This window comes from Emydura macquarii, unplaced genomic scaffold, assembly GCF_026122565.2.
Source record: "Emydura macquarii macquarii isolate MOO-44397 ecotype Brisbane River unplaced genomic scaffold, CSIRO-AGI_Emac_v2 contig_2994, whole genome shotgun sequence".
NCBI lineage: Eukaryota > Metazoa > Chordata > Testudines > Chelidae > Emydura > Emydura macquarii.
In genome coordinates, this window is record NW_027133131.1 from 2,109,425 (window position 1) to 2,133,296 (window position 23,872).

Consider the following 23,872-nt stretch of genomic DNA (forward strand, 5'->3'; position numbering starts at 1 on the left):
GAATCCCTAAAGTGCCTGGTGTGGGGAGGGAATATTCCAGCAGTGCAAACATGGGGGTTCAGAGCAGACAGCGGAAGTTGGACAGCAGCACCCGTTTTTGCATATGAAGGAGTGAGAGCTGCCAGCGGTTTTCTCAATATCCTGGGTACGATAGTACAGGAGTCAAGTGTTCTTATCAAAGGGTGAGCATGAAAACAAAACGATTCAGACGAAGAAGCAGTTACAGTGGCACTTGCCCAGATGCTAATGCCCAGCCCTCAGCCGTCGCTCGTGTGTCTAATTCCCAATCCCATCTCCCCACCCCCCCAATAATATGCCCCCCCCCCCCCAAGTTCAAGCTTCCACTTTCTGGCTAGACTGTGCAACTGTGGAATGAAGCGAGCCGGTGTGCCGCAGAATCAGGGACACGGGAGGGTGACTGAGAGGAAAGTGGAGGGTTAGACAGGCAGGACAGGAAGTTCCAGGTGGAGGGTTTGAAACGAAACTGGTTTCAAAGTCAATCTAGCCCCAGGGCTGGGAGGGACCAAAAGGGATCCTGTGTGAAAGACATGGACAATCCAATTCCTAATGGCCGAGAAGCCTTCATGTCAATGAACTGTCACATAAGTTGACTGATCAATGCCTCCTACAAGCTGAGCGGTCACCAAGAGACAGCGCCGGTGTGATCTGCAAGAACAGAGCAGGACTGCCCTGCTTCACATGGGGAGAGGTTAGTTTTAGAAACAGAAAGTCAGAAATCAGAAAGTCCCTTTCTGCAGAAACCTGAAACACTCCCTGGGACCCTGCCTGGGACCAGCTGTGCTAACGCAAAGGGGGGCCGCTTTCCCTACTGCACAAGGACAGCCAGGAGCGGCTCGCCCGCCCTTCACGTGGGGCAGGGAAAGAATCTTTGCCAGATGCTTGTTACGTCAGTCAGCTGCAGGCAGCTGAGTGAGGGCCTGGATAGCAGAGGAAGCTCCAACACTGGTTGCCAAAGCCATGCTTGAAGGCCTGGCCAGTCTTGTTCTCCTTTAAAGTGCCCTATATTTATAGACTTTCTAAATAAATATAATAAGATATTAGATCACCCATAGTTGAAGCTACTCTGAGTAACAGCCGTCTAAGCCGATAGCGCTGTGCCGGTCCTTGGTGTACGGGCACGTGCTCCCGTTGGGCAAAGCCCCGCAGGCTGCTGTTTTGGCCGCAATGCCGCAGTTCTTGAGGAGGTTGAAGCTGAAAGGGCTGATGGCGTCTTTAGGTGGAAAAGGCTTCATGGTGGAGAGGATAAGTGCCAGGCAGTCTGCAACGTCCTTGTTGGGGGCGCAAGCCAAGGCTGGGGTATGACCTGGAACAAAGCCACGAGGCAGCGCTAGTGAAGCCGTCGAGCCACTCGCACGCTTCAAAAGGGGCTCTGCTAACCTGCTGCATTAGCCAAAGGAGATAACGGCCCTGCCCTGCCCTGCCCCACAGGAGAGCGGAAGGATAAATGGATTCAAACCAGTGGGGAGCTCAGGTACTATGGAGATGGGGGCCAGAGAAGTACCTATGACATGCAGGTCAATGGATAGCGCCTCGTGCCGCAGCATCTCAGTGGGAGGCGCCTTTGTGACTCTCCCCATCCCAGACTATGCGACCCTGACCAATGAAGGGGTATAACTGGAACGGGCAGTTTTAGAAAAGGGGTATTTGCCCACTGGATTTCACTCCCTCCCCCTGGCCTGAGTCTTCAGACCTTCTGCAGAGCCCCTCATCTCTTTTCCTGGACAGCTTTGAGCAAGACCACAGCTGGGGTAGTCGTTTGTGGTCTTGGAGAAAGGCAACTGGCTCGACTGGGTTTTGATTGTGTTTTAAACACATCCAGAAGCTCAGATTCAATTATTTCGACCAGGGGATTTTCATTCCCTGAGCAGCGGAGTTAGGACTTGTGCAAGGCTGTATCTGAAAACTGGGATCCCAGGATTTCAGACGCTATTGCTTTGGGGTTCTCGCTGTTCGTGAGGTTCTTAGCAGTTGTTAAAACCAGGCCAGAATTTGAGAGGGGGAAGGAAACAAAAGCAACTGGGTCGTATTTGCCAGGCCCAGAAACCACTGCGAATACTTTCAGGATCAGACTTACCCAAGCAGAGTGAAAACTTAGCACAGAGAAAAGCCACTGATCCTCAATACACAGATTCTACTGAACATGCAAATGAGTGAATAGCTTCTTTATCACTGCCCCAGCTCTGAGCTTTCAGGCATAGCCCCAGCTGGCCCGGAGACCCAGAGGATGACATGTGGGGCAAAAGCCGCACGTCAGAGACACCTGCTGCCCCATTGAGAGGTGGAGCTGGGATGTATCTTCGCCAGGCTACAGGGAATCGCGGCACAATCACAAGGGCTGCTCCCGCGTCACCAACAGCAAACTCAGTACGAGAGTACAGTATTGTTCAGTAACAAAAGCAGATGATAAGGGGTGAGGAAATAATCAAAGACAAGGTGCAAGCGCCTGCCTGAGAACCCCAACCGACCACCTCCCTCCAGAAAGATGCCACGGAGAGACTACGTTGTACCTGACCCTGCCCATCCGCAAGAGATCCCAGCTGTGAGGCATACGCACCTTCTTCATCCACAGCGAGCACAGTGGCGCCTCTGCTGAGCAAGGCCTGGACAACAGAGGCCAGTCCGTTCCGAGCTGCAATATGGAGAGGCCTGCAGGCAACAGGGAAAGGGAAGGTGTTACTGAGCCCTGCCAGTGCAGAAAGCTCTGCTGCCTTCTCCACCTGCAGCAGCCTCCCCAACGCGCCCGCACGCCCATTCAACGCACCCGCACGCAGCTGCTGAAATGCAGATGCCTCGGCAGTTGCTTCCACTAGGGCCTAGGGCAAGGCGGGAGTAACCCAGGAGAGGATGCAGGGAGACAAAGGCATTCTGCAGAGGTCTAACCAACATGACCCTCAGCTGAAATGCGGAGGCGTGGCCCAGCAAGACTGGAGTCTCAGCAGCAGCCTGGGCACAGCACATGCTGGGAATGGTCTCAGCGGGTCACACCTCTTTGTTAGAGGCAGGGGGCTGTGATCTATGCCCTCAGGGAAAACCCTTGGACAGTTTCAAGACAGGGCAGCAGTTTAAGGCTTAATCTACCTCCCTGGAGCCATCAGGAAGTGAGAGGGAACCGCAAGGAGTGCAAGCTATGCAAACTGAGGAGACCATTGGGCTAAACTTCTGCAGGGCGCAGAGGAGGTCACAGGCTGCTTTGGGTGGGAAAACAGCCGGATTCCCAAAGGGTTCATTATTGTGTGCACTGAGTGAACCTGTGATTCTTCCACGTAGAACTGCGGGCAAGGGATTCCCTCTCCTCCTCCTCCCGGGCTCACCCCCGGCCTCCTGGTTTCCACTTTCCCCCACTCCTCCAAACATCTACAGCCACCCGCAAAGAACAAAACAAAAACACCCCAGGCCCTTCCTCCCCAGCGCTAGCCGCCGTTCCAAGACTTACGTCTGCAGAGCACTGTTGGTTGCATTGATAAGGCCAAGGTCTTGGGTTTCCCCCAGGATCAACAAAGCACACTTTTCATGACCCTGGAAATCAAACCGTATCATTTAAAATTAACGCGCACCAGGGGAAACCCAGGCGTCTCTACAAGCCGCGTTCTCACACTGCACGTGCAACGCGGAGGAACGGACGCTCCTGTTTGGATACACTACCATGCTGAACCATGTGCGCATGTGGGGAAACAGACTACATGGGTCCTAGTGGGTTTTGCCGACCTCTAGTTGAGGACTTCATTCTCTACTCCCTCCTCCTACCCAATTTCTCCCTTTGGGGTCTGAAAACAACCACCCTTCTGTGTTACAATGTGCCCCCTTTTCCTGGTTGTTCGGGGGGTTTTCTGCATTCGATACACTGATCTGGAACCTCCTGTCCCCACCAGGATTCAAATTCAGCTTGACGGCGCACTCTAACTCGCCCTTCGTTCGTGTGCTAGCATTACCGATAGGCAGCAGCAAACGAGCAGCGGGAAGGGGCCAAAGCCCAGCATGGAGGGGGGTTAACAGAATAACGAAGAGCAGAAGCACATCTGGGGCCCTATCAACTTTTTTGCTGACTCCACACACACATATGTAGGCAAGCGTGATCCCTGCTTTAAAGCTAAGGAGACGGAGGCAGAGAAGGAAAGGCTGCAATACTAACACTCAAGTCCCATTAAAATTCCATGCAATCTGGGCACCTAACTCCTCTGAGCATCCCAGCTGAAAGGACCTGTAACAGGCTCAGAGCCGGAGTGGCAACTCAAGTGGGCTCCGTCTCGCAGTCTGGTGCTCAGTTTCCCTAGTCTCAGCAGAGACTCCCGCAGATCACGACAGACTTTGCCCTCGTCAACTTTAACGGGCCCAACTGTGCACGTAAAGGTCTGATTTTAGTTAAACTGGTGCCACTAAAGGCTGTGTGACTGTTTATTTTGGTTTAAGCCAGGTTTAGGGCTTGTCTACACAGGAAATGTATTCCGGAATAAGGTAGGGTGTGAATTTAAAGTGGATTAACCATTCCTGATTAACCCGATGTGTGGACGCTCTTACTCTGAAATTAGGTGCCTTATTCCGAATTAGCTTAATCCACTTCCAAAGTGGATTAAACCTAATTTGTAATCAGGTGCACTCATTCCCGAATAACTCCCCCTGCAGACAAACCCTTATTTCAGTTTAGATTAAATTGATTAAAAAGAGATTTAAGTTCAACCAAAATAAGATGCTCGGACGTTCAAATGAGAGCGTCCACACTGGGTGGACACTGCTTTAATTCAACCTGTGCAGGCAGGTGTGTAGACAAGACCTCTTGGGGTCCAGTTTCTTCTCGCCAGCAGGGCGCAGAGAAGCACTCTCTGACATCTGGAAGCTCATGGATCGAAGGCGACAGTGAACACGAATGTTGGAGAGAAGGGTTCAGTCCCATACCTTGCTGCAGGCCAGGTGAAGAGCTGTGTTCTTGTTGACGTCCAGCACAGTTAAATCTGCTTTCGCTCTGTACAGCAGGAACTCTGCAACCAAGAGGGGCAAACCGGGTCAGAAACACGGACTTCCTTAGCCCAGGGATGAGGCAGAAGAAGAGTAGGCCTGCCAGTTGTGGAAGGGCACGGTACCCGACGGGTACACTCAGCACACAGCAGGTTTCAGGTTGCCAACCACCAGCTTGCAAGTGAGCAACTGCCAGCCCACAGCTTCCCACCCCACCATCAATTCCCTCCCGTCACCACGTCCCATCCTTGGCTCTTTAAGTTCCCTCGGAATTAAACGTTTTTATGAGTGGGTGGAAAGGGCAGAGCCCGATGCAGGCAAAGGAAGCAAGTGCTGGATTGTTACACACCGACTGCTGCAGTCTGCCCGTTCTCAGCAGCCATCATGAGAGAGGTCCTTCCCAGCTGGTCAGTCGTGTCTACCTCAGCTTGGTGGCGCAGCAGTAACTGTAAACCGTGGATGTTGTCTGCAAAGGCAGCAGCGTGAAGGGGTGTCCTGGAAGGAGAGGCGCGGGCGTGAGGGGAGATACCACCACATCCACACTGGCAAAACTCTACCAGGACTCCAGGGAGGATGGTCCAGCTAAAGAATGACCCCAGTCAGATATTTACAGTGACTGGCAACACCCTAAAACTAGTACAACAGGCAGCGATATGAAGCTGTAGGATCCCAATTCATTGGTGCCTTTCATTCCCAGGACCCACAAGCAGGTCACAAACTGAGAGCAGCCTCTAAGGCATAGTCCTGGATGGCGATCAATTGATCTCCGTGTCCATCCAGCGTAGGAGAAGGAGGATTTGCAGCAAGGAAGATTCAGAGGGGATATTAGGGAAAACTTTCCAAGTCTAAGGTTAGTAAAGGTCTGGGAGAGGTTACGGAGGGAGGCTGCAGAATCCCCGTCACTGGAGACTTAAGAACAGGAGAGACAAACGCCTACAGGGAAGGTTCTAGGTACACTTAATCCTGCCTCCCGCAGACTCGATGGCCTCTTGGCGTCCCTTCCGGCCCTACATTTCTATGGTCCTACCGTTGTGTCCCACATGCAACCTAGAAACCACCTCTCCCCCACCACTGAAGTGCCGCCACCTCAGGAGGGGAGACACTGCAGCTGTTTACCAGGTGTGCACCACCACTCTGTGACCAGTTAGGACAGGAAGTAAAAACAAATGCTGCATACAGCTGAAATCAAGGGGATTCGATGTGGTTACCCAGGATGGAATTTGGGGTTAACCTGACTCCCACGGAGTGCCAGGGGACCCTCCTCTGATCACCCCAAGCTGCCAGGACCTTGCTTACACATCTGCTCTGAACCGCGGCACTGGCACGATATTGGGGACAGGAGGAAATCGGAGGGCAGAGTTCACAGGTGCCCCGCCCCTGGGAGGATTCCCAGCACAGACCTGGCTTGGCTAGCAAGAGCCAGCGGACTCAAAGCACAAAAGCGAGAGCGCGACAGCCTACGTAGGCCTTTGGCAGCCCGCGGGCGCCACTGAATTCCATGAGAGAGACAGCTACGAGATTGAAGACCGCCACTCACCTTCCTTTGGCATCTCTGCTATTAACAATCTTAGCACCCAGTGCTTCCACCAGCATTTCAGCAGTGCCGTCCTGGCTGTTAATTCTGCAGGGGCGACAAGAAGGAAAAGTAAAACCGAGGCTGGGCTGAGCTGTCGACACGCCAGGCAAGAGCCAGTCCTCGGCGCGTGCAGGGGACGGGACATCACGTGGTGCGCTGCAGCGCCCCGCTGGCCAGCTCCACAGGCGCCAGGGTGATGCCTGGTTAGTTCCGCTGGCTACAAGGCAAATAGACTAAAAATACGGGAGCAGGACGAGACCGTGAGGGCTCAGCGGGACCCTGGGGAAAGGCCGGCCCATGATCAACACACTCTGGAAAGCTTGCAGCTCCCACAGTGGCGGCTGTGAAGCAACACAGAGCCCTTCCCACCCACAGGGCCCAAGCGTAATTTTTTTGGGCCCAGTACAAAATTGTAACACATAATGGGGGTTGCAGCCTAGGCCAGGGGCCCCCAGGTAAAGTGTACCCCCCTCCCCCCGTGGGGGCCCTGCCCACCCATCTCCCACTGGCCCTTGTCATCTGGCGCTTGCCCAGAACAGACATCTTGAGAAGCACGGCAGTAAACAACAGAGACCCGCTGAGGGAAAAGGGTGGGCAAAGGCAAACCACCCCCCTGCTACACACACACAGCTCCTGGCAACATCTGGGCTGCAATGGCATAACTCAATCTCTGAACTCACCCCCCTGCTGAGGGCGGGAGGTGGCTGCACGGCCCCAACACACCCTCTAGTGGTTCACCCTGACAACACAACCCAGGAAGGGACTCGCCCGTTACTGGATTAAGAGGACAACGCAGAATGGAGGGGTTGGTAGAACTGTCAATCTCTGCAGCCCATTGCCGCTGCCCCGTGGGGACGAGAGCCCTTGGGAGAACGATGCGGTAAGGAGCTGGAGCGATCTTGCAGTCCAAGAGCACACATCCGTCCCTGCCCTGTCGCTCGCACACTCTCTCACACACACTTCCAAATGGGGCTGAAGAAGAAACCAGCTCAAGAGCCAGTGGTAACTTACACTGCACAGTGCAATGGAGTAAAGGGATTTCCTTCTAGGTACGCAAATGGATTGTGTTCAAGTAACAATTCAAGACAATCTTCATGCCCTGTGAAGAGGGAGGAAGGAGAGGGGAGCTGTGAGCAGGTCAGCATCCTGGCAATCACCTCTCATCCCTGGGAGACTGACACGCTGATGGGTGGACAAAACACCCTCATCAACTCTTAGCTCCTTCCAAGGCCCAGGGAAGCCATCTGGGGGCGCAAGCAGGAGGAAGTTGTTTGCAGTCTCGTGTGGAGTGTGATAAAGTTGGCCGGGTGCATTATTTAAAAGAGGGGAAGGGAAGCGAGAACCATGTGTGTGAAACACCAAGTCTTGGCTGCTGGCAGCGAGATACCAGAACAGCCTGGTGCAGCATGACAAGGAGACAACACTAGCTCAGTCGGCACGGCAAACCCTACACTTCTCTTCTAGGCCAGAGAGAGATCGGCCCCGTTTCTTGTCAAACCCTGCTGCATTTTTAGTCATTTCTATGGCCTGGTCTGCACTAAAAAGTTATGTCAACCCAGCTACGTTGCTCTGGGGTCTGAAAAATCCACGCCCCTCAGCAACGTAGTTAAGCCGACCTAACCCCCAGTGTAGACATCACTAGGTCAAGGGGAGAAGGAGCCGGATTTCTGATGCCGACAAGAGAATCCCTCCTGTCTGCGCAGGTAGGGTCTGCACTGATGCCCTACAACGGTGCACTTAGCATTTCAAGTGTAGACAAACCCTAATTCTGCACCTTCTCCATAAAGGACAGAGACGTGTTTGTAGCTCTGTTGCTGAACTGCCAGCTCGCAACAACATTCTGTGACTACCAACCTGGGGGGGGGGAAAGCCCTGTGTGCATCAGTGCCTTATTTACAGTAGGGTGCCCAGAACACCCCAGTGTTCTGTCAATGGCCTTGGTAGCGCTGAGCAGAGGAAGGGCTGTTTCAGCTGAGCTCCCTCTCAATCTGCCATAGGTATAAGGCAGAGAGGACAGCAGCTGGGAGGACAGAGGGGGTGTCACGGCTCTTCGGTTCTTACCGCTGTACGAAGCCCAGTGCATCGGTGAGTAGCCACTATAGTCCACCACGGAGTCCAGAGGGTCAGTAGACAGCGCTGCCTGCAGCAAAGTCCTCAGGATTTCTGAATGCCCACACGCCGACGCAAAATGGATGGGGGTTCGACCCTTGAAATCCCGACATAGTACAAAGGCATCGTGGTCTAACAGGGCTCCCAGGCAGTCTTCACACCCCGTCACTGCCTGTGCCGAGTAAAGAACAGCAACGGCTGTGAGGCGGCACCTCCGGCCCAGCGGGAAACCGTTCAACGCACCCAGCGCACATCCAATGTGGCCAGATTTGCACAGGAACAGCAAAGGGCCCAGCGCTGAATTTCAAGTCCTAGCTCCAAAGCGGGGGAGGGCGCTAAAGCTTCCCAGAGAAAAAGTTGCCAGAATTTTTTAAAATGGCAAACCATGTATTTCCCCTTAGCCTCATTCTCCGAAACGGCTGGACTGTTTTGGCTGAAATTTGCCCCCAAAATTTCAGACTGAGGCAGATACTTGACATGCAAAATTTCAGCCCAAATGGTTGAAGCTGGGCAAAGTTATAAGTGACTGAAAACAGGGTCTGATAATGGGAAGTGCTGGTGCTACCAGCCCGTCCTATAACCCACCGTGGCAGAAATGCCAGGGCCCGCACTGAGCTGTATCACTCTCACTCACCCCGCGATGCAGGGCGGTCCTGCCTCTCCTATCTGCTGCATCTGCTGTGGATCCCTTCTCCAGCAAGAGATGGACACAGTCAACGTGGCCGTTCATGATCGCCAGCATCAGCGGGGTTCTGCGCGGGGATTGGTGGAGCAGAGGAGAAGGGTTTTGGCTTGGGAAAGGCAGTGAACATTTGCATGTTTAAATCCCGATTTTACAGGACTCCTGTTCTATCCCAGCTCTAGGAGTGGTTTGTCTAGGGATGAGCGCGCAGGGGTGCTGGGAGTCAGGACTCCTGGGTTCTATCCCAGCTCTGGGAGGTGAATGCTGTCTAGGGATGACAGGGGCCAGAGCGGGACTGGGAGTCAGGGAGTCCTGAGCTTTATTTCCAGTACTGCCTCCCATTTGCTGCATGACCTTGGACAAGTCCTCTTACTTTTCTGCGCCTCAGTTTCCCCCTTCTGCAAGATTGGCTGGGAGGCTTTAATTGTTAAAAACACTTTGGGATCCTCGGGGGACCATTACCGAGCAGCGGCATCGTTCTAGGCAGCTGCTGGGCATGCCCCACGCTGTGCCAGGGCAGAAAGGATTTCCTCACACAGAGGACGGGTATTATGGAGAAACCAGAATAGACTCACTGGCCGTGGACGTCCATGACGTCGGTGATATCTGCCCTCTCCCCGCTGTCGATCAAAAGGTGTAAGGAATCCGTGTTCCCGTAGGCAGCTGCGAGACACATGGAGAGAGAGGAGTTATAGAAATGTATGCTCTGTTACTGGCCTAGCAGATGGGGAAAGCAGTAGACGGGATATACCCTGGTTTTAAGTCAGGCTTTCGACACAGTCCCACATGACAGTCTCCTAACCACAGCGGTTGAGATGAAACTACTCTATGGTGGGTGCACAACCGGTTGAAAGGAATCTGGTACCAGCCAACAAATATGCTGAGGGCCGTTATAATAAGGCCGGTGATCAATTGATTTCCATGATCACCAAAGGTAGGACAAGAAGTAAGGGGCTTAGTCTGCAGCAAGGGTGATTTAGGTTAGAGAGCAGGAAAAGCTTTTTAACTCTCAGGGCAGTTAAGCTCTGGAACAGGCTTCCAGTGGAGGTTGTACAATCCGTATCACTGGAGGCTTTTCAGCACAGGTGGGACACACACCTGTCAGGGCTGGTCTAGGTTTACTGGGTCCTGCCTCATGCAGGGGGCTGGACTAGATGACCTCTGAGGTTCCTTCCAGCCCTGCATTTCTGCGAGACTGATTCTACAGGTCAGGCTTCTGCCACAGCTTCCTCTTTTATAAGGGGCAGGTACCTTCCTGTAAGCCCTCCTTGGCAGCAGGTCCCCATCCCCTCTTGAAGGGGCCAGCCACCCTGCGACAGCCCCTTTCATGACTTCAAAAGAAGACATGTTAAGTCACCCCGAGCCAAGCAGGCTGAGTGCGGCCCCTCCGTGGGTCAGGCAGGGGGGAAACCTAGGCTCTGAAGGGCTGACTCTACAGAGAAGACCCCTGCCTGAGATTTGGGTCTCTTCTCCGCAGGCGGTGTCCAAGCCGCTGCCCAACCCAGTGGCGGTGCCTTTCCACCTCCCCCCTCCTCTCACCTGCGACATGTACTGGTGTCCACTTCCTCCTCTTCTCCTTCACGAGGGCCGAAGCACCATGGCTGGTGAGCACCTCCACGCACTCCGTGGAGCCTCTCTCCGTGGCAAGGTGCAGTGCCGTCCGTCCTTTGTGGTCCCGCACGTCAAGGTTCACCAGGGTTTCGGCAAGTGTCTTTAGGGCTTCACAGTGACCATTATAGGCCTAGGGGGAACACAGAGCACATCCCCTTAGAAAAGGGGGAGCCGGTCGAAGGCTGGCCAGGAGGAAGGGGCAGTGCGGATTCTCTACCCGTCATAACTAAAGCTCTTTGGATACCATCAGCCAGCGGGCACGGCCGGCCACTGACCATGCCCCCACGCAATGTAAACTACCCCATTGTCCTCCTGCTGCTGCCCAGATTGCATATGCATCCTCCTTACAGCCAGCGACAGGCGCAGCAGGGTACGGCTGCCAGGCAGCTGCAATACACTGAAGGATGCGGTTATTTTCCTTGCGAGTAAGGCGTCCACCGTTGCTGTATAAACGTCGCAAGTTACTCATTCAAAATAGGCAATTCCAGTTTTAAAACGAGGGAAATGAATCCGTCCTGCCAGCATGAATTATTGGGCTCAACGCAGAGGTAATGGGGTGAAATTCTCTGGCCACACTAGATAATTTCACCGTCTCTTCTGGCCTGAAACCCCAAATCATTACAAACAGGAAACCTTGAAAAATTAGCCCCACTTAAAGAAAGCGAGACGTTGCCCAACTGCCCACGGCACAGCGCACAATCTCTGTGCTTCAGCACGGGAGAGCAGCGACTGCGTAGGAGCCTGCCATCACATCACATGAGCAGACGGCCGGCCCTCTGCAGCGTGGCTAGACCTAATGTGCACCTGGCCCCACAGCACGCAAGGCCAACCGTGGTCCTTCAGCAGTGAGGTCAGGACAGCGCAGCCTTCGGATTAACTTGAGGTGCAAAATGCATGATTGGTGAGACCCCAGGGACGTGGGGTTGTGTCACCACCACACTCAGCACGAGGAAACAAGAGAAGGATGCCGGCAGACTAAGCACCACATCCACTGTGGGTTCTCCTTAAAGCGAGGTTAAGCGTGACGGCTGTCAGCACCCTGCCATCCCGCAACGGGTCGGGCTCGATTCTCGCTTTAGGCACCAATTCTCTACACCCGCCTATTTCCGAGACCATATTTGATTAAGTCTTGGCCCCTTGTCTGCATTTCCCATTCCTGCTCCCCACCTCGGGGACTCCAGCAACCGGCACAAGCATTTGCGGAGACAGACGGTTCTCTGTACCGTGCAACTCAGCAGTCTGGCTAAAGAAAACCTCTACAGTCTAGACCGCCTAGCACAAGATATATATTGCCAGACCTCCTAACCCAAAGTTACTTACTAATGCCGGCTTTTATCAGGCCTCACGTTGTCTTACGCTAACTACCACCACCACTGGCCTCACATCCAGCCTTCAGGCTCACTCCCAAGCCAATCTGAAGAGAATTTTTAAGTTTCTTTGCCTATTCCTACTCGCAGTAAGAGCTTTCGTTTCATGAGCACTAACTCAGCAGCCATCTGAACCCTGCCTAAGGTACAAATGTGTGTTTTCCTGATCACCTGAGCTCAGGCCGTGGGTCAAAGGTCGACAACAGACAGACTTACAGCTAAGTGCAAAGGGCTGACTGGAACAGTGCTTTCCACATCCTCCAGGCAGTTGAAAGACATTTCCAGGAGCTGCAACAAAACAAGACAGGGTAAACCCCTCCGAGCACACTGCGCCTCCCCTTCTGGTCCACGGTCACCGCTGGCATCATCAACAGCCTGCAGCTTCCTGTGGGGAGCGTTTGGGATGCGGGAAACCAGAGCCTGATTGCACTCAAATGGCATGCCTGGAACCCGGAACAGGGAGATTCCTTTAATGGGGCTAGAACGCTCCACTGCTTTCGCTAACGAGATTGGGAGCTAGGGCATGGACAATTGAGTCCGGTTCCTTTCATCAGGGTGCCTGCCCCATGCATCTCACCCCTTTAGTGCACCCCAAACGTGTTCCTTCAGGACATGTGTTTAAACGGCCTCCCCGCACTTCACAACGGTAAGACGGCGTCCACGTGCCCTGGAAGGGAGCCGGCTTCTAGGAGCTTTCTCAGACTCCCCGCACCACTGCAGCTGAGCGCCAGGAACTCGCTGGCTGCCGGCTCCTGGGCTGAGCTTACCACCTTGTCTTCTGGGAGCTGAACTGAGACCTGTGCACATCTCTGTTCACCAGACACCAAGTCTCCTCTTTGCCCCCCTCTCACCTTTTTGGGGAACTGGCGAATTTGCAAGCACAGGCTTCCCCCTCCTCAGCCAGGTCCGAGGGGAGGAAGCGGGGGTTAGAAGCCCAAACGGTTTTTAAACCTACACCATAATCCCAGCTCTGCCCGCACCTGCCCTTCGGCTGCAGCACTCAGCCCCAGCCACTCCCAGGGAGCCTTTCTGCCTCGCTCCCAGATTCTGCTGGGGTGGCTGAGCAGAAACGACACCCCCACATTTGCCTGGGAGGACCCCTCATTCGAATCTCCTGCAGGACAGAGGCCGCCAGGCAGTTCCGATTGCCCCCTGCTCCCAGCCTGCTCACCAGCTCGAGGTTCTGTCTGTTGCCGTAGGCAGCTGCATAGTGGACAGCGGTGTATCCCTGCTTGTCCCGAAGAGACGGGTCGGCACCATTATCCAGTAAGAACTCTAAACAACTGCAACAAACCCGATGAGAGGAGGTCAGACACGTGTTCCCACGGACGCGCCCGCTGGACCGGCTCCAAGTGGCCAGAACAGATTCTGTGCAAACGCCAGATCCACACTGCTCATCACCCAGGGCGTGAAACAGGCCCAGGGCCCATCCCGCAGCCTTTGAAATTCCTCCTAAAGCCAGGAGAGGGCCACGCACCAGTAGCCCAGCCGGCAAGGACTGGATCTGCCTCAAGGCAGTTTTGATCCAATGGCAAATCCTTAATAAAAACCAGCAACTCCAGCACCCACTGGGTTCAAAATAGAGACGCCCCCAGTGCATGCCACTCAGCTCAGAGCGGGGAGCAGGGGGCAGTGAAGAGGTTCTACAAGGACCACGGGATTGCAGGGGAAAGGGGGAGAAGGGACGAATGACAAACTTTACCCCACAGCAGGGGGTTGAGATCGGTCACTCACAAAAATGCCTCCTTCAGCCTGGACTCCTTCAGCGGCTCCTCGTCAGTGTCATGGCTGTTTCCTGAATGAGTCTCCGCTCTGAAAGATCATGGCAAACCCGCGTCAGCTGGCTGAGACAAAGCTTACAAATGCCCAGACCCTCTCCGCTCTTGGAAAGCCAGGGCCAGACCCACTCCCATCAGCAACCGCCGCTGCACAGTTCTGGAACAGGCTCGCTGCCGCCCCCTCCCCCCGCTGTGCCAGGGTGAACCTCGGTTTCTTTGTGCACTCCCCGCAGCCTCTGAGCAGGGGCGTTCGGCACAACGCTGGCCCAGCAGGCTAAGCAGGGGGCTTTGTTCTTTATCAGCAATTTGTTTCTACCGTCTTAGGACCAAGAGCTGTGCAAACCTTAATTAAGCCTCACACTCAGAGGTAATTCTTATTTCACAGAGGGGAAAACAAGCCCGGGGGGAAGCGACTTGCCCAGCATCCGACAGTACCAGAGCTGGGAGCACACACCAGGAGTCCGGAGTTAGGTGCTGGGCTAGCCTTCCTTCCCTTTACACGTCCTGTAACTCCGCTCCTCTTTACAAACCCTCGGGCACCACCTCCCGCCAGCTGGCAGGCGCCAGGGAACTGCAGCATATCCTTCCACCCAGGAAGCACCACGGAGCACTTGGGTAGGGACCTGCTCTGTGATAGGACAGCAGGGAGCTGATGCTGGGTACCTCCTGTACGTGTCCGAAGCAGCAGCATAATGTAAGGGAGTGCAGCCTTTACCGTCCGTCTCGTTAATACTGGCTCCGGCAGTGACCAGCGTCACTGTACACTGATAGCTGCCATTGGCGGCTGCGTAGTGCAATGGAGTCCTTGGGAGGAGGGAAGAAAAACGGGGGTGAGGACTGGCAGTAAACCCCAGGAGAGCTGCCTCCACGCAGAGCCAGCTGCCGCCATGCAGCAGCCAGACCCAAACAACATGCCAAACGGCTCCCCTGGTTAATGAAACGCTGGGGTCAGCAGCGCCTCTTTGAGGAGCGGAGCTGGGCTGCCATGGGGGGAGGAGGGGGCACGGAGGCGGCTGATTTCTGCTCTGCGCGGACCTCCCGCTCAGCCTTCACCCACCTCCTGCAGTGGGAACTGCGGGACTCACACCGCAGCAGCCACCTTCTTTCAGCCCCCCCTGCGCCCGCAGCTCTACGCCCGCAGATTTTCACACCCAGACGCAGCCCGGCCGGGGGCTCATCCAAAAGACGGGTTTACCCCTACAGCCCAGCTACCGTCCCCAGCCGGGGGAGCAATCGTTCTCTGCCCTTGTCTCTGCCCTTCAGGCAGGTGTGCCGCAATCTGTACTTACCTTCCAAATTTATCCCTCCTCCTCAAGTCAGCACCACTGCTCAACAGCAAATTAAGACATTCAACGTTCCTGCAGAAGGTACACAGGGGAAACGCGCTGACACGGGCCGGGGCGAACCACACAGACCCTGAACATCATCCCTCTTACGAGCGACGCCACCCCTCTGCGACTGCTCTGCCTAAACACGTGGCCGGAGTCGGCCCACAGCCCAGTTTCACATTTGCAGGACGAGACAGCGCGATCGAACGCCCTGATGGTCACCGCTGGCACGGTGCCTAGACGACCCATCGCGCTGGGGGCTACATGCATTTCTAGCGACTCTCAGCGGAACGTGCTTGTGCCTCAGTTTCTCTCTTCCTGCTCCTCTGCAACTCTTGGGAACTGGATCTAGGTATTACAGCTAGGCAGGGAGGTGTAATAAAGCTCAACCCCGGCCATTAGCACAATCCAGTCTAGACACTGGGTTTCATGCAACCAACAGGATTTACGACTAATTCCCTGCTTGGCCACTGACTTGCTGATCGAGCGAGGGAAAACCACTGCTCCCCATCAGCCTCTCGGTCCCCACTGTACCATGGGAGTAAGGACGCTGCACTGCCCGAGGAGAGCTGTGCAACATGCTCTGCAGTGCTGCGCGTTATCCTGGAGCTAATTCTGCAGCTCCAGGCTATCGCTCTGCAAGGGCATTCAATTGACCTGGAGGGGGCCGTGCAAAGTAAACGCACCGAGGCAATACAATTCATTCGTTCGAACACTTCGCATTCACACGACTCGCTGACCCTTCAGACAGCTCGCAAACGTGGCCTGATTCCCCTTACAACATCCCCCGGGAGGCAGGGCAGCATTTTAAACATGGGGAAACTGAGGAACAAAGGTAAGTGACCTGCCCAGAGCCACAGCGTGGTCACAGCAGACCCTGGAATCAAATGACTTGACTCCCAGGCCCTGCTATAGGCCCGAGCCCCCATTTCCCATGCAGAGCTGGGAACAGAACCCAGACGAGCGGCCGCCCAATCGTGTCCTGACCACTAGAGCACGCTGCCTGTGCGATGCACTGTGGTATGCGGCGGGGGAGGCAGGCTGAACTTGATCATGTCCCTGTGACAGGGTGAAAGCAGCTGCAGTCGCCTCCCCCTAGAGAGCTGACCAAGCCCAGAGCGATGCCCTGCAATGCCCGGGCTGGGACTCACCCTCCGGAAGCAGCAGCATGGAGGCACGTCCTCCCAAGGTTGTCAGGCGTGTTGATATCAAAACCCGCGGACAGCACGTGCTCGTTGCTCAGCGAGGAGACGATGCTGTACAGCTGACCTGCGGGGCCGGAGGAGACGCAAGGGCACAGAGAGGTCAGGCGAGGACCTGGCAGCCCCTCCCCACACCACCCCCAGCCCAGAGCCGCTGCGGCAGGCAGGGAGGTCACTCGGCTCACCTGAGGAAAGTAGCTTACGACAACAGTCTGAAAATCCAAAGAGAACAGCTAAGTGCAGAGGGAACATGTCGTGGATCCCACGCCTGCCGACAGAGAAAGGGCCGATCAGGAGAGGAAGATTTGAGACCACGGTTTGAGGACTCTTAACTCAGTCCTAGGTCAGGGTCTGTTATAGGAGTGGGTGGGTGCAGTTCTGTGGCCTGCGTTGTGCAGGACGTCAGACTAGATCATCACAATGGTCCCTTCTGACCTTAGAGTCTATGAGTCTCTCTGCCTCACTGAAACCCTAGCCCCGGCTAGTGGACAGTCCTTCCTTCGGTCACCCTGCCGTGGGGCGTCTCCTGACAGTGACCATGGCCAGGAGCACAACACGCACGGAGAAGGAATCCTGCCCCACGCCCGCCTACAGGCTCTCCCCCATCAGCCCTTCCTACCCTCAGTAAATCTCCTTCCACACAGCAGCAGAAGCTCAGGCTAGGAGGGGCCATGGGATGAGCTAGTCTGGGCGGTTCAGTTGTACCCAGATCACCCTACATCAAGCCCAACAGCTATAGTTAGATCAAAACATTTCAGTCCTCAGTGTCTCCAGCTCTCTGCCTGTGGCACAAAGTGCCACCAACACCCCCGGCCTGTAGGGAAGCCGTGCCCAGATAATCCAGCAGGCAAGCCGGGCGCCATGCTGCAGAGGAAGGCGAAAACACCCCAAGGTCCCTGCCAATCTGACCTGGGGACAAATCCCTCCCCGGCCCCAAATCTGGTGATCGGTTTGACCCTGGGCACGTGAGCAAGAGCCACCGGCCGGCAGCTAAGAAGGATCCTCTGCTCTGCCTGAGAGCGCTGGTCTAACCAGTCCCGTCTCCGGCAGTGGAGAATCTCCGACGCTTCAGAGAAAGGCAAAAACCCCAGAATCCATCACGCCAATTATGCTTTGGGTGGAAAATCTCCTTCCTGCCTCCCACCAGATGAGCCGGCTCCCTAACTGGCTGCCGGAGCACACCTCCCACGGCTTCACAGCCAGCTGAGAACGGGGTTCGTTTTGGAGGCCGCCTCACCTTGCAGTGTCAGCACCATTCGTCATCAAAGTACTAATTAGCAGCTCGTGGCCGTATCTAGCAGCAACATGGAGGGGGGTATTGCCGTATTTGTCAGCACAGTCTATCTCGCTGCCTAGAAAAGAAGGCGACAGGCTTGGTGGGTCGTTTCTGGCCCCTGCTTCCAGCACAGCCGCTCCAGCACAATAAGTCCGGATGGTGCTTTGGATCCCCGGGGGCGGGGGAGGGGGAAGAGACAAGCAGCTATTCTAAGAGGCCCCAGGCCGTCCCCACTGCCTTGTCTGAGGCCCTGCACACGCAGCTCGTTCACAGCCCAAGAACTGCTCCCTCCGTCGCGCCCCGAACACAGCGACCCACGGAGGGCCAGCGTCACGCGAAAGGGTGCCACCTGCCATTCTCACGGCAGAAAGCCCAATGGTAACTGCTACTGCAATCCATTGATGCGTGTGTTACAGCCCCTTCCGCCCCCCCAGCTCTGCCCCGCACCTGAATCTATCCCAGCCCCAGCGAGGCAGCCCGGGCTATTCAGCTCGCTCCTGCGTTTCGCTCTGGAGCGCCCCAGCTCAGCCCTGGGAGTGGCTGTCCCTGGACTCAGAGGAAGATTGTCTCTCAGGGCAGGATCCAGCAGCGCTGACAGGTCTTTGGCTCTGACCGTCCGTGGGGCTGGAACTTCAGCCTTGTGCTCCAGGAGATCTGAGGCCCAGCCCTAACACGCTTCTCCCCGTTCTGCCTCTCACCACCCCGCGGGCGACCCCTGGGAGTGAAAGGAACGGGGAGGGGCGCGGTTGCCTGGCTGGGGAACGGAGCTGGCTCTGGGGGCGGCAGGACACACAACTCCCCTGGCAAATGCTACTAGGCACTGACACACAGAGAAAGGGCCGGGATGCCACCTGCTGGTGAGAGCCGGAGTGCGGCGCGAGGGAGGAGGAGCGGGCCACCTACCATTCTGTATGAGGATCTGAGAGCGCGTGAACCGTCCGTGGATGGCAGCCATGTGCAAAGGGCTCTTGCCTTCCTTGCTCTGCAGAGAGGGGGAGAGAAGAGGGGACTCGTCAGCTGCTGACAAACTGTTCCCAAGCTCTGCACTCCAGGGGGGACAATTCCTGCCGCCTCGCGAAGATCCCTTGTGTTCAGGTTCCGAACGCGGCTCTCCCTCCCCGCTGCCCCCACGCTTCTCCCGCCCCGGCCAGCCTACCTGGAAGTTGACGTCGGCGCCGTTGTTCACGAGGAGCTCCAGGCACAGGGCCCCGTTAGTGGAGACGGCGGCAAAGTGCAGTGGGGTGAAGCCCTTCTCGTTGGGCTGGTTGACGTTGGCGCCGCAGTTGACCAGCTCGTTGGCCACGGCGTCCTGGCCCATGTAACAGGCCATGTGAAGTGCCGTGTTCCCGAAGGAATTGGGCTCGTCGATCTGCGGGAACGGACAGAGCCACAGGATCTCAGGGGGTCTCAGGCTGGGATTGGCCAAGAAAAGATGGGGAAAAGCCCGCTGGGAAGGCCCCAGTGGCATCAATCCCTGATCCCCTCAGGCCTGAGGAGTCACCCACCCACCCCCTCTTCCCATCGGGACCTGGGGATCCTCTTATGTAAGCACAGGGAACAGGAGCACACGCCAGCTGTTTAGGAGAGGAGGTGAAGAAAAATCCCAAATCCAGCAGAAACAAGTGCAAACGGGTCTTAACTCCAGGGGGAATTTGGGCAGGACAATGGCGTCAACTCTCCTAACTCTTGGGAAAAGTGCCTGCGGATCTTTAACAGCACAAGTGAGCAGAGCCTCGGTTTCCCCTTTCTAGCTTCACGTGCAGCCTCAGTGGTGAGAATGCCCACTCACTGCCCCCAGGGCAGCCACAGAGTTTCCAGCAGCCCCGTGGATTTCCTTGGCGGTCACCCATCCGAGTACTAACACGAGCGGCCACACGGATCCCAGCCTCGACCTGCACCCAGCCCCTTCCTTAGAGTCGGCAGAGCAAGCAGAGCCTGGCCCGCACAGTGGGCTGGACTGAAATTGGCCACATTCGTTGGTCAAGCCGCCGGGGGCCTCACCTCGACTCCCAGCCTCAGCAGGTGTTTCACGACCTCGATCTGGCCGCTGGCTGCTGCGGTGTGGAGCAAGGTGTAACCCCTCTTATCCCTGCACATCACGTCCGCTCCCCGGGCCACCAGCAGCTTCAGAACTTCCAAATGCCCTGCACAAAGGAAACAGGAACGCAGCTGAAAGGTGGCACAAGCGGGATGACTGAACAGGCCCTTGTAACAGGGTGGCCTGGCCCACACCTTCATAACGTGGTTTTGTGTATGAAAGGTGCCACGCTCCCTCTCTGCCACGTCCTCCCGCGTCCAGTGTCTCCTCCACCCCCCTGCAGCCGCATGGTGAGGGGAGACCTCAGGAAAGGGCTCTTCCCCCCCACCCTGCCTGCCAGATCTCAGCTGGATCCGTCCTTTCTCCTCCAACATGTCAACCATGTGACGCTGAACACACCCAGACCCGGGACACTAGAGAACTGGCGCCCGACTGCTGAATGAACAGTCTCACGGGAGTCAGACAGGCATACGCCAGCCCAGGGGCTGAATGACACCCCAAGAGCTCACAGCTGCAGGAGGGACAGTTTTGGGGAACTGTGCACAGAACCGGTGCCTCTGGGGGAAAGGGAGACACCCCCCGTCCGCCCCCCGCTGGGACACTCCCTCTTTCACACAGAGCCCTCGGCTGTACGTGCAGGAGGGTCCCGAAAAGGGACGCAGGGGAACTGGGAAGAACCTGTATCAGAACAGAGCACATGGACAAAGGGACAGGCAGGCAAGCCCCCAGGGAGACGTACCTAAGAAGGCTGACCAGTGGATAGGCTGACGCTCCTTCTTGTCACATGGGCACAGGCTGGCCCCCTTGTTTAAGAGCAAGTTCACCATCTGGAGGCGAGTGGGGAGGAGAGAGAAAGCAGTCAGAGGAACGGCTCCCACTTAATTATGCCAACCTCCCCCCACAGCACACACAGGAGCCTCGAGCTTTCTGCGGCGCGGGACAGTTACTCTCTGCAAGCTCTGTATGTTTGTGCAGCACCTAGCGCGGTGGGGCCCATCTGGCCACTCGGCATTGCCGCAATACGAAGGTTTCCTAGGACTAACAGCAGCCCCAGCCCGGCTCGCGGACGTGCCCAGCTGGGGAAGAGGCCAGAGGAGGCTAGTCATACCAGAGAAGGCTCTCTTCAGAGAGGTGGTCTGGCATGATGGAGGGGTTCAGAGGGCAGGAAATTTGATTTCTTCCCCCGCCAACCCTCAGTTTATCATTGCCCCGGCTGAGGATCCTGCACATACACCTAAGGGCTGCGGCGCTTCCCCTGCCTCCAGCCAGCAGCTCAGCATGCTTCACGGCTCCCCCATTTGCAGCCTGGTAGCATGCCAAAGCGCTAATCAGCTGCAGGGCCCCACTGCACCAGGCACTGCACGCACGGCGTGGAATACGGTCCCTTCTCCAAAGAGCTCACAAGCCAAAAGATGGACAGACAGCTGCAGACAAACCACCACCAAAGCAACGTGGCCAGCGTCCAGACCCCGTCAGTCACATCACCCTTCCCACGCCGTTTCTCTCCCTAAGAGATCATGCTCATTTCACAGACGGGGAAGCCGAAATGCTAAGGCCACAGAGCCAGACTGAGAACCCCCAAGTCCAGACCTACTCCTCCACCCAGGCCCTCTGCCCACACCCCCGCCCCTCCCGGCAAGCAGAAAGAGGAACACGCGCAGGCAAGCCAGGAGTGATTCTCCAGCGCGTCACTCACCTCTATGTGGCCGCTGTGCACGGCGTGGTGTAGCGCCGTGCGGCCTGTGCGATCCGCCACATTGACGCTGCTCAGCAGTGGGATGATGGCCTCGGCGCATTTGGTGGCCCTGTTGGCAGCGGCGACATGCAGCGGCGTTTGCCAGTACTTATCACGGGCGTTGACGTCCGCCGAGTGCTTCAGGAGGAGGGTAAGTGCCTTCTGCCAGGAGAGAGAGAGGATGGCTGTACCCCACGCCAGAGCGGGCAGACAAAGCCTCCGGGAGCTAATCTGCACTGTTCGGTCAAGAAGTCTTGAAATTAAACCAAGCAGCCGGGGTGAAGGGGCAGGTTCATTACCTGCAACGAGTCTGATTACCCTGCCCACCTGGGCCTACAACACCCAGCATGCAATGCTTCAACCGGATCACAGCTGCCGGGTGGGCCACTGGTGTGTGAAGGCTGCAATTTGGTCAGTTTTGCACACCACACTCATCACCGCAGCTGCCAATTTGGGCAGCCCCTTCCCATCTTCTTCCGCTTTCAATGCCGCCCTGCTGAGACGCAGCCTTACCACGCATTACCCGGCCTGCCCCGTCGCCACGAGGATTTTAACATGTTGGTTATCACGTGTTAAACACACCCGTTTCCTAGCTTAGCTGGGCAGTGCAGCTGAGCAGCCTTTCATCGGCTTGCTCGCGTTTCCTGGGGAATTCTACCCACACCTCCAAAAACCTGTCCTGATCATTCAGCCTGACTGCGCCCGCCCAGAAGCAGCCTAGGACTGGAACAGCTGAATCCAGCTTCGCCCTTCAGGACCGGGATGCTAGCCGGCAGAGATGTCTGGGGCAGTGGGAGCCGTCCCAGGCTCTAGCTAACGGTTCTCATATTAGTCCTTCATTTCTCTGAGCCCTTTTTCTTCTTTAAAACCACTGAAACCTAGACAAGGCCACGTGCCATCACTGCTGAAACCCAAGATCCCACACTTCCTTGGGCGGGGGTGTGGGCAGATCCAAGGATCTTCCAAGGATAAAGAGAGGTCCTCAGCCAGGAGGCCATTGATCTGACACCTTCCCCGGCCCGAAACCCCCTGGGATCTCAGCGGGGAGAGGAATGGCACTGAGCCATGTGGTCTTGCAGTTAATGAGCATTCACCAGTGACTGATGAGGTGTGAGGATCTCAGGAGGCCCACATGACCCACTGACCTACATTTTATCATCACTTCCCCCCACCTCCCATTTCCGAGGATAAAGCACCAGAACCCCCTATGCCATCTGATCCTGAGCAGGCCGAGAGGAATGCAACACTTCCGAAGCGTGTGCGGGGAGAGGAAGAGAACGAAGGCCAGGGAAGTGACTTTGCTTGGAAGCTGCCTGCTGGGAAAATGGTGCTTCTCAGCTGTTGGAAATGGCCTGAAGCCGTGGGGGTAGCAGAGAAGAGCAATGGCACAAGGGAGAACAAAGAAGTTCAGCGCTTTCCCAGGAGGATTCCTTCGTTCCAGGCAGCACAGGTGTCCAGGGCAGAAAGGCCCTTTCCAAGTGGCCCAATTGAGAGCCAAGAGCGAGACACTCCAGTGAAGAGATGCTGGGGACAAGAGCGACTCCCGCATCCTCTCACAGCGCATCGCAGCAGCCCCCAGGATCCAGAACAGGGTTGTGATTGCCGGCTTGGAAATATCCCCGTCACTGGAACAGATTCCATGGGGGAGATCTTTGAAAGCACCTAAGGGATTTAGACGCTCACGTTCCATAGAGGGTCAGTGGGATTTGTGTGCCGAAATGCCTTTAGTGCATTTGAGAATCCACCCCCCCGCCCCCCATTTCTAATACGATTAAGCAGGAATTCGACCGCTGCCCACAGAGCCCTCTGCCATGGAGCTTGGCCTCTTTCAAGCAGATCTCACAGGGCTTTGCCAACAACGGACCCCGCAAAGCCCCCAAAAGGCAGGCTGGTTATTACTCCTATTCCAAGCACAGCCAAGCCAAGAAGATAGAGGGACAATGCAACTCATTCAAGTTCAGGTAGCAAATCAGTAACAGTGTTTAGCTTGCCAGTCCCCTGCTCCAGCCACAAGACTCCACTCTCTCTCAAGCCGTCCATACATCTGTTTAGTCACTTAACCAACCTCTGCCAGCAACATCACGACCCTGTGACCAAAACAAAACCCCCACTTCATAGCATCTCTGCGCAGAACTGGACCAAACTGGCTAGCAATGAAGGAGGAAGCAGCTCTGATGTTTCTCTCAGGGCACAGATCTC

At 56.0% G+C, this 23,872-nt stretch overlaps 1 protein-coding gene across 1 annotated transcript in view; it reads right to left on the bottom strand.

Moving 5' to 3' along the window:
- Window positions 1–353: 353 nt before the first annotated feature.
- Window positions 354–23,872, bottom strand: part of ANKRD52 (ankyrin repeat domain 52) — a 33,338-nt gene continuing 9,819 nt past the window's right edge. The window contains exons 5-28 of the mRNA XM_067529626.1: window positions 21,635–21,835; window positions 20,678–20,765; window positions 19,902–20,044; window positions 19,057–19,269; window positions 18,804–18,882; window positions 17,862–17,976; window positions 16,810–16,892; window positions 16,574–16,691; window positions 15,384–15,452; window positions 14,758–14,898; window positions 14,051–14,128; window positions 13,488–13,599; window positions 12,533–12,604; window positions 10,878–11,079; window positions 9,914–10,001; window positions 9,291–9,408; window positions 8,609–8,828; window positions 7,559–7,646; window positions 6,509–6,592; window positions 5,321–5,466; window positions 4,912–4,994; window positions 3,455–3,537; window positions 2,576–2,667; window positions 354–1,324 (exon numbers count right to left, since the gene is read on the bottom strand). Coding sequence (XP_067385727.1) covers window positions 1,080–1,324; window positions 2,576–2,667; window positions 3,455–3,537; window positions 4,912–4,994; window positions 5,321–5,466; window positions 6,509–6,592; window positions 7,559–7,646; window positions 8,609–8,828; window positions 9,291–9,408; window positions 9,914–10,001; window positions 10,878–11,079; window positions 12,533–12,604; window positions 13,488–13,599; window positions 14,051–14,128; window positions 14,758–14,898; window positions 15,384–15,452; window positions 16,574–16,691; window positions 16,810–16,892; window positions 17,862–17,976; window positions 18,804–18,882; window positions 19,057–19,269; window positions 19,902–20,044; window positions 20,678–20,765; window positions 21,635–21,835 — 2,961 coding nt within the window. The 3' untranslated portion in view covers window positions 354–1,079. The remainder of the gene's footprint in view (window positions 1,325–2,575; window positions 2,668–3,454; window positions 3,538–4,911; window positions 4,995–5,320; window positions 5,467–6,508; window positions 6,593–7,558; window positions 7,647–8,608; window positions 8,829–9,290; window positions 9,409–9,913; window positions 10,002–10,877; window positions 11,080–12,532; window positions 12,605–13,487; window positions 13,600–14,050; window positions 14,129–14,757; window positions 14,899–15,383; window positions 15,453–16,573; window positions 16,692–16,809; window positions 16,893–17,861; window positions 17,977–18,803; window positions 18,883–19,056; window positions 19,270–19,901; window positions 20,045–20,677; window positions 20,766–21,634; window positions 21,836–23,872) is intronic.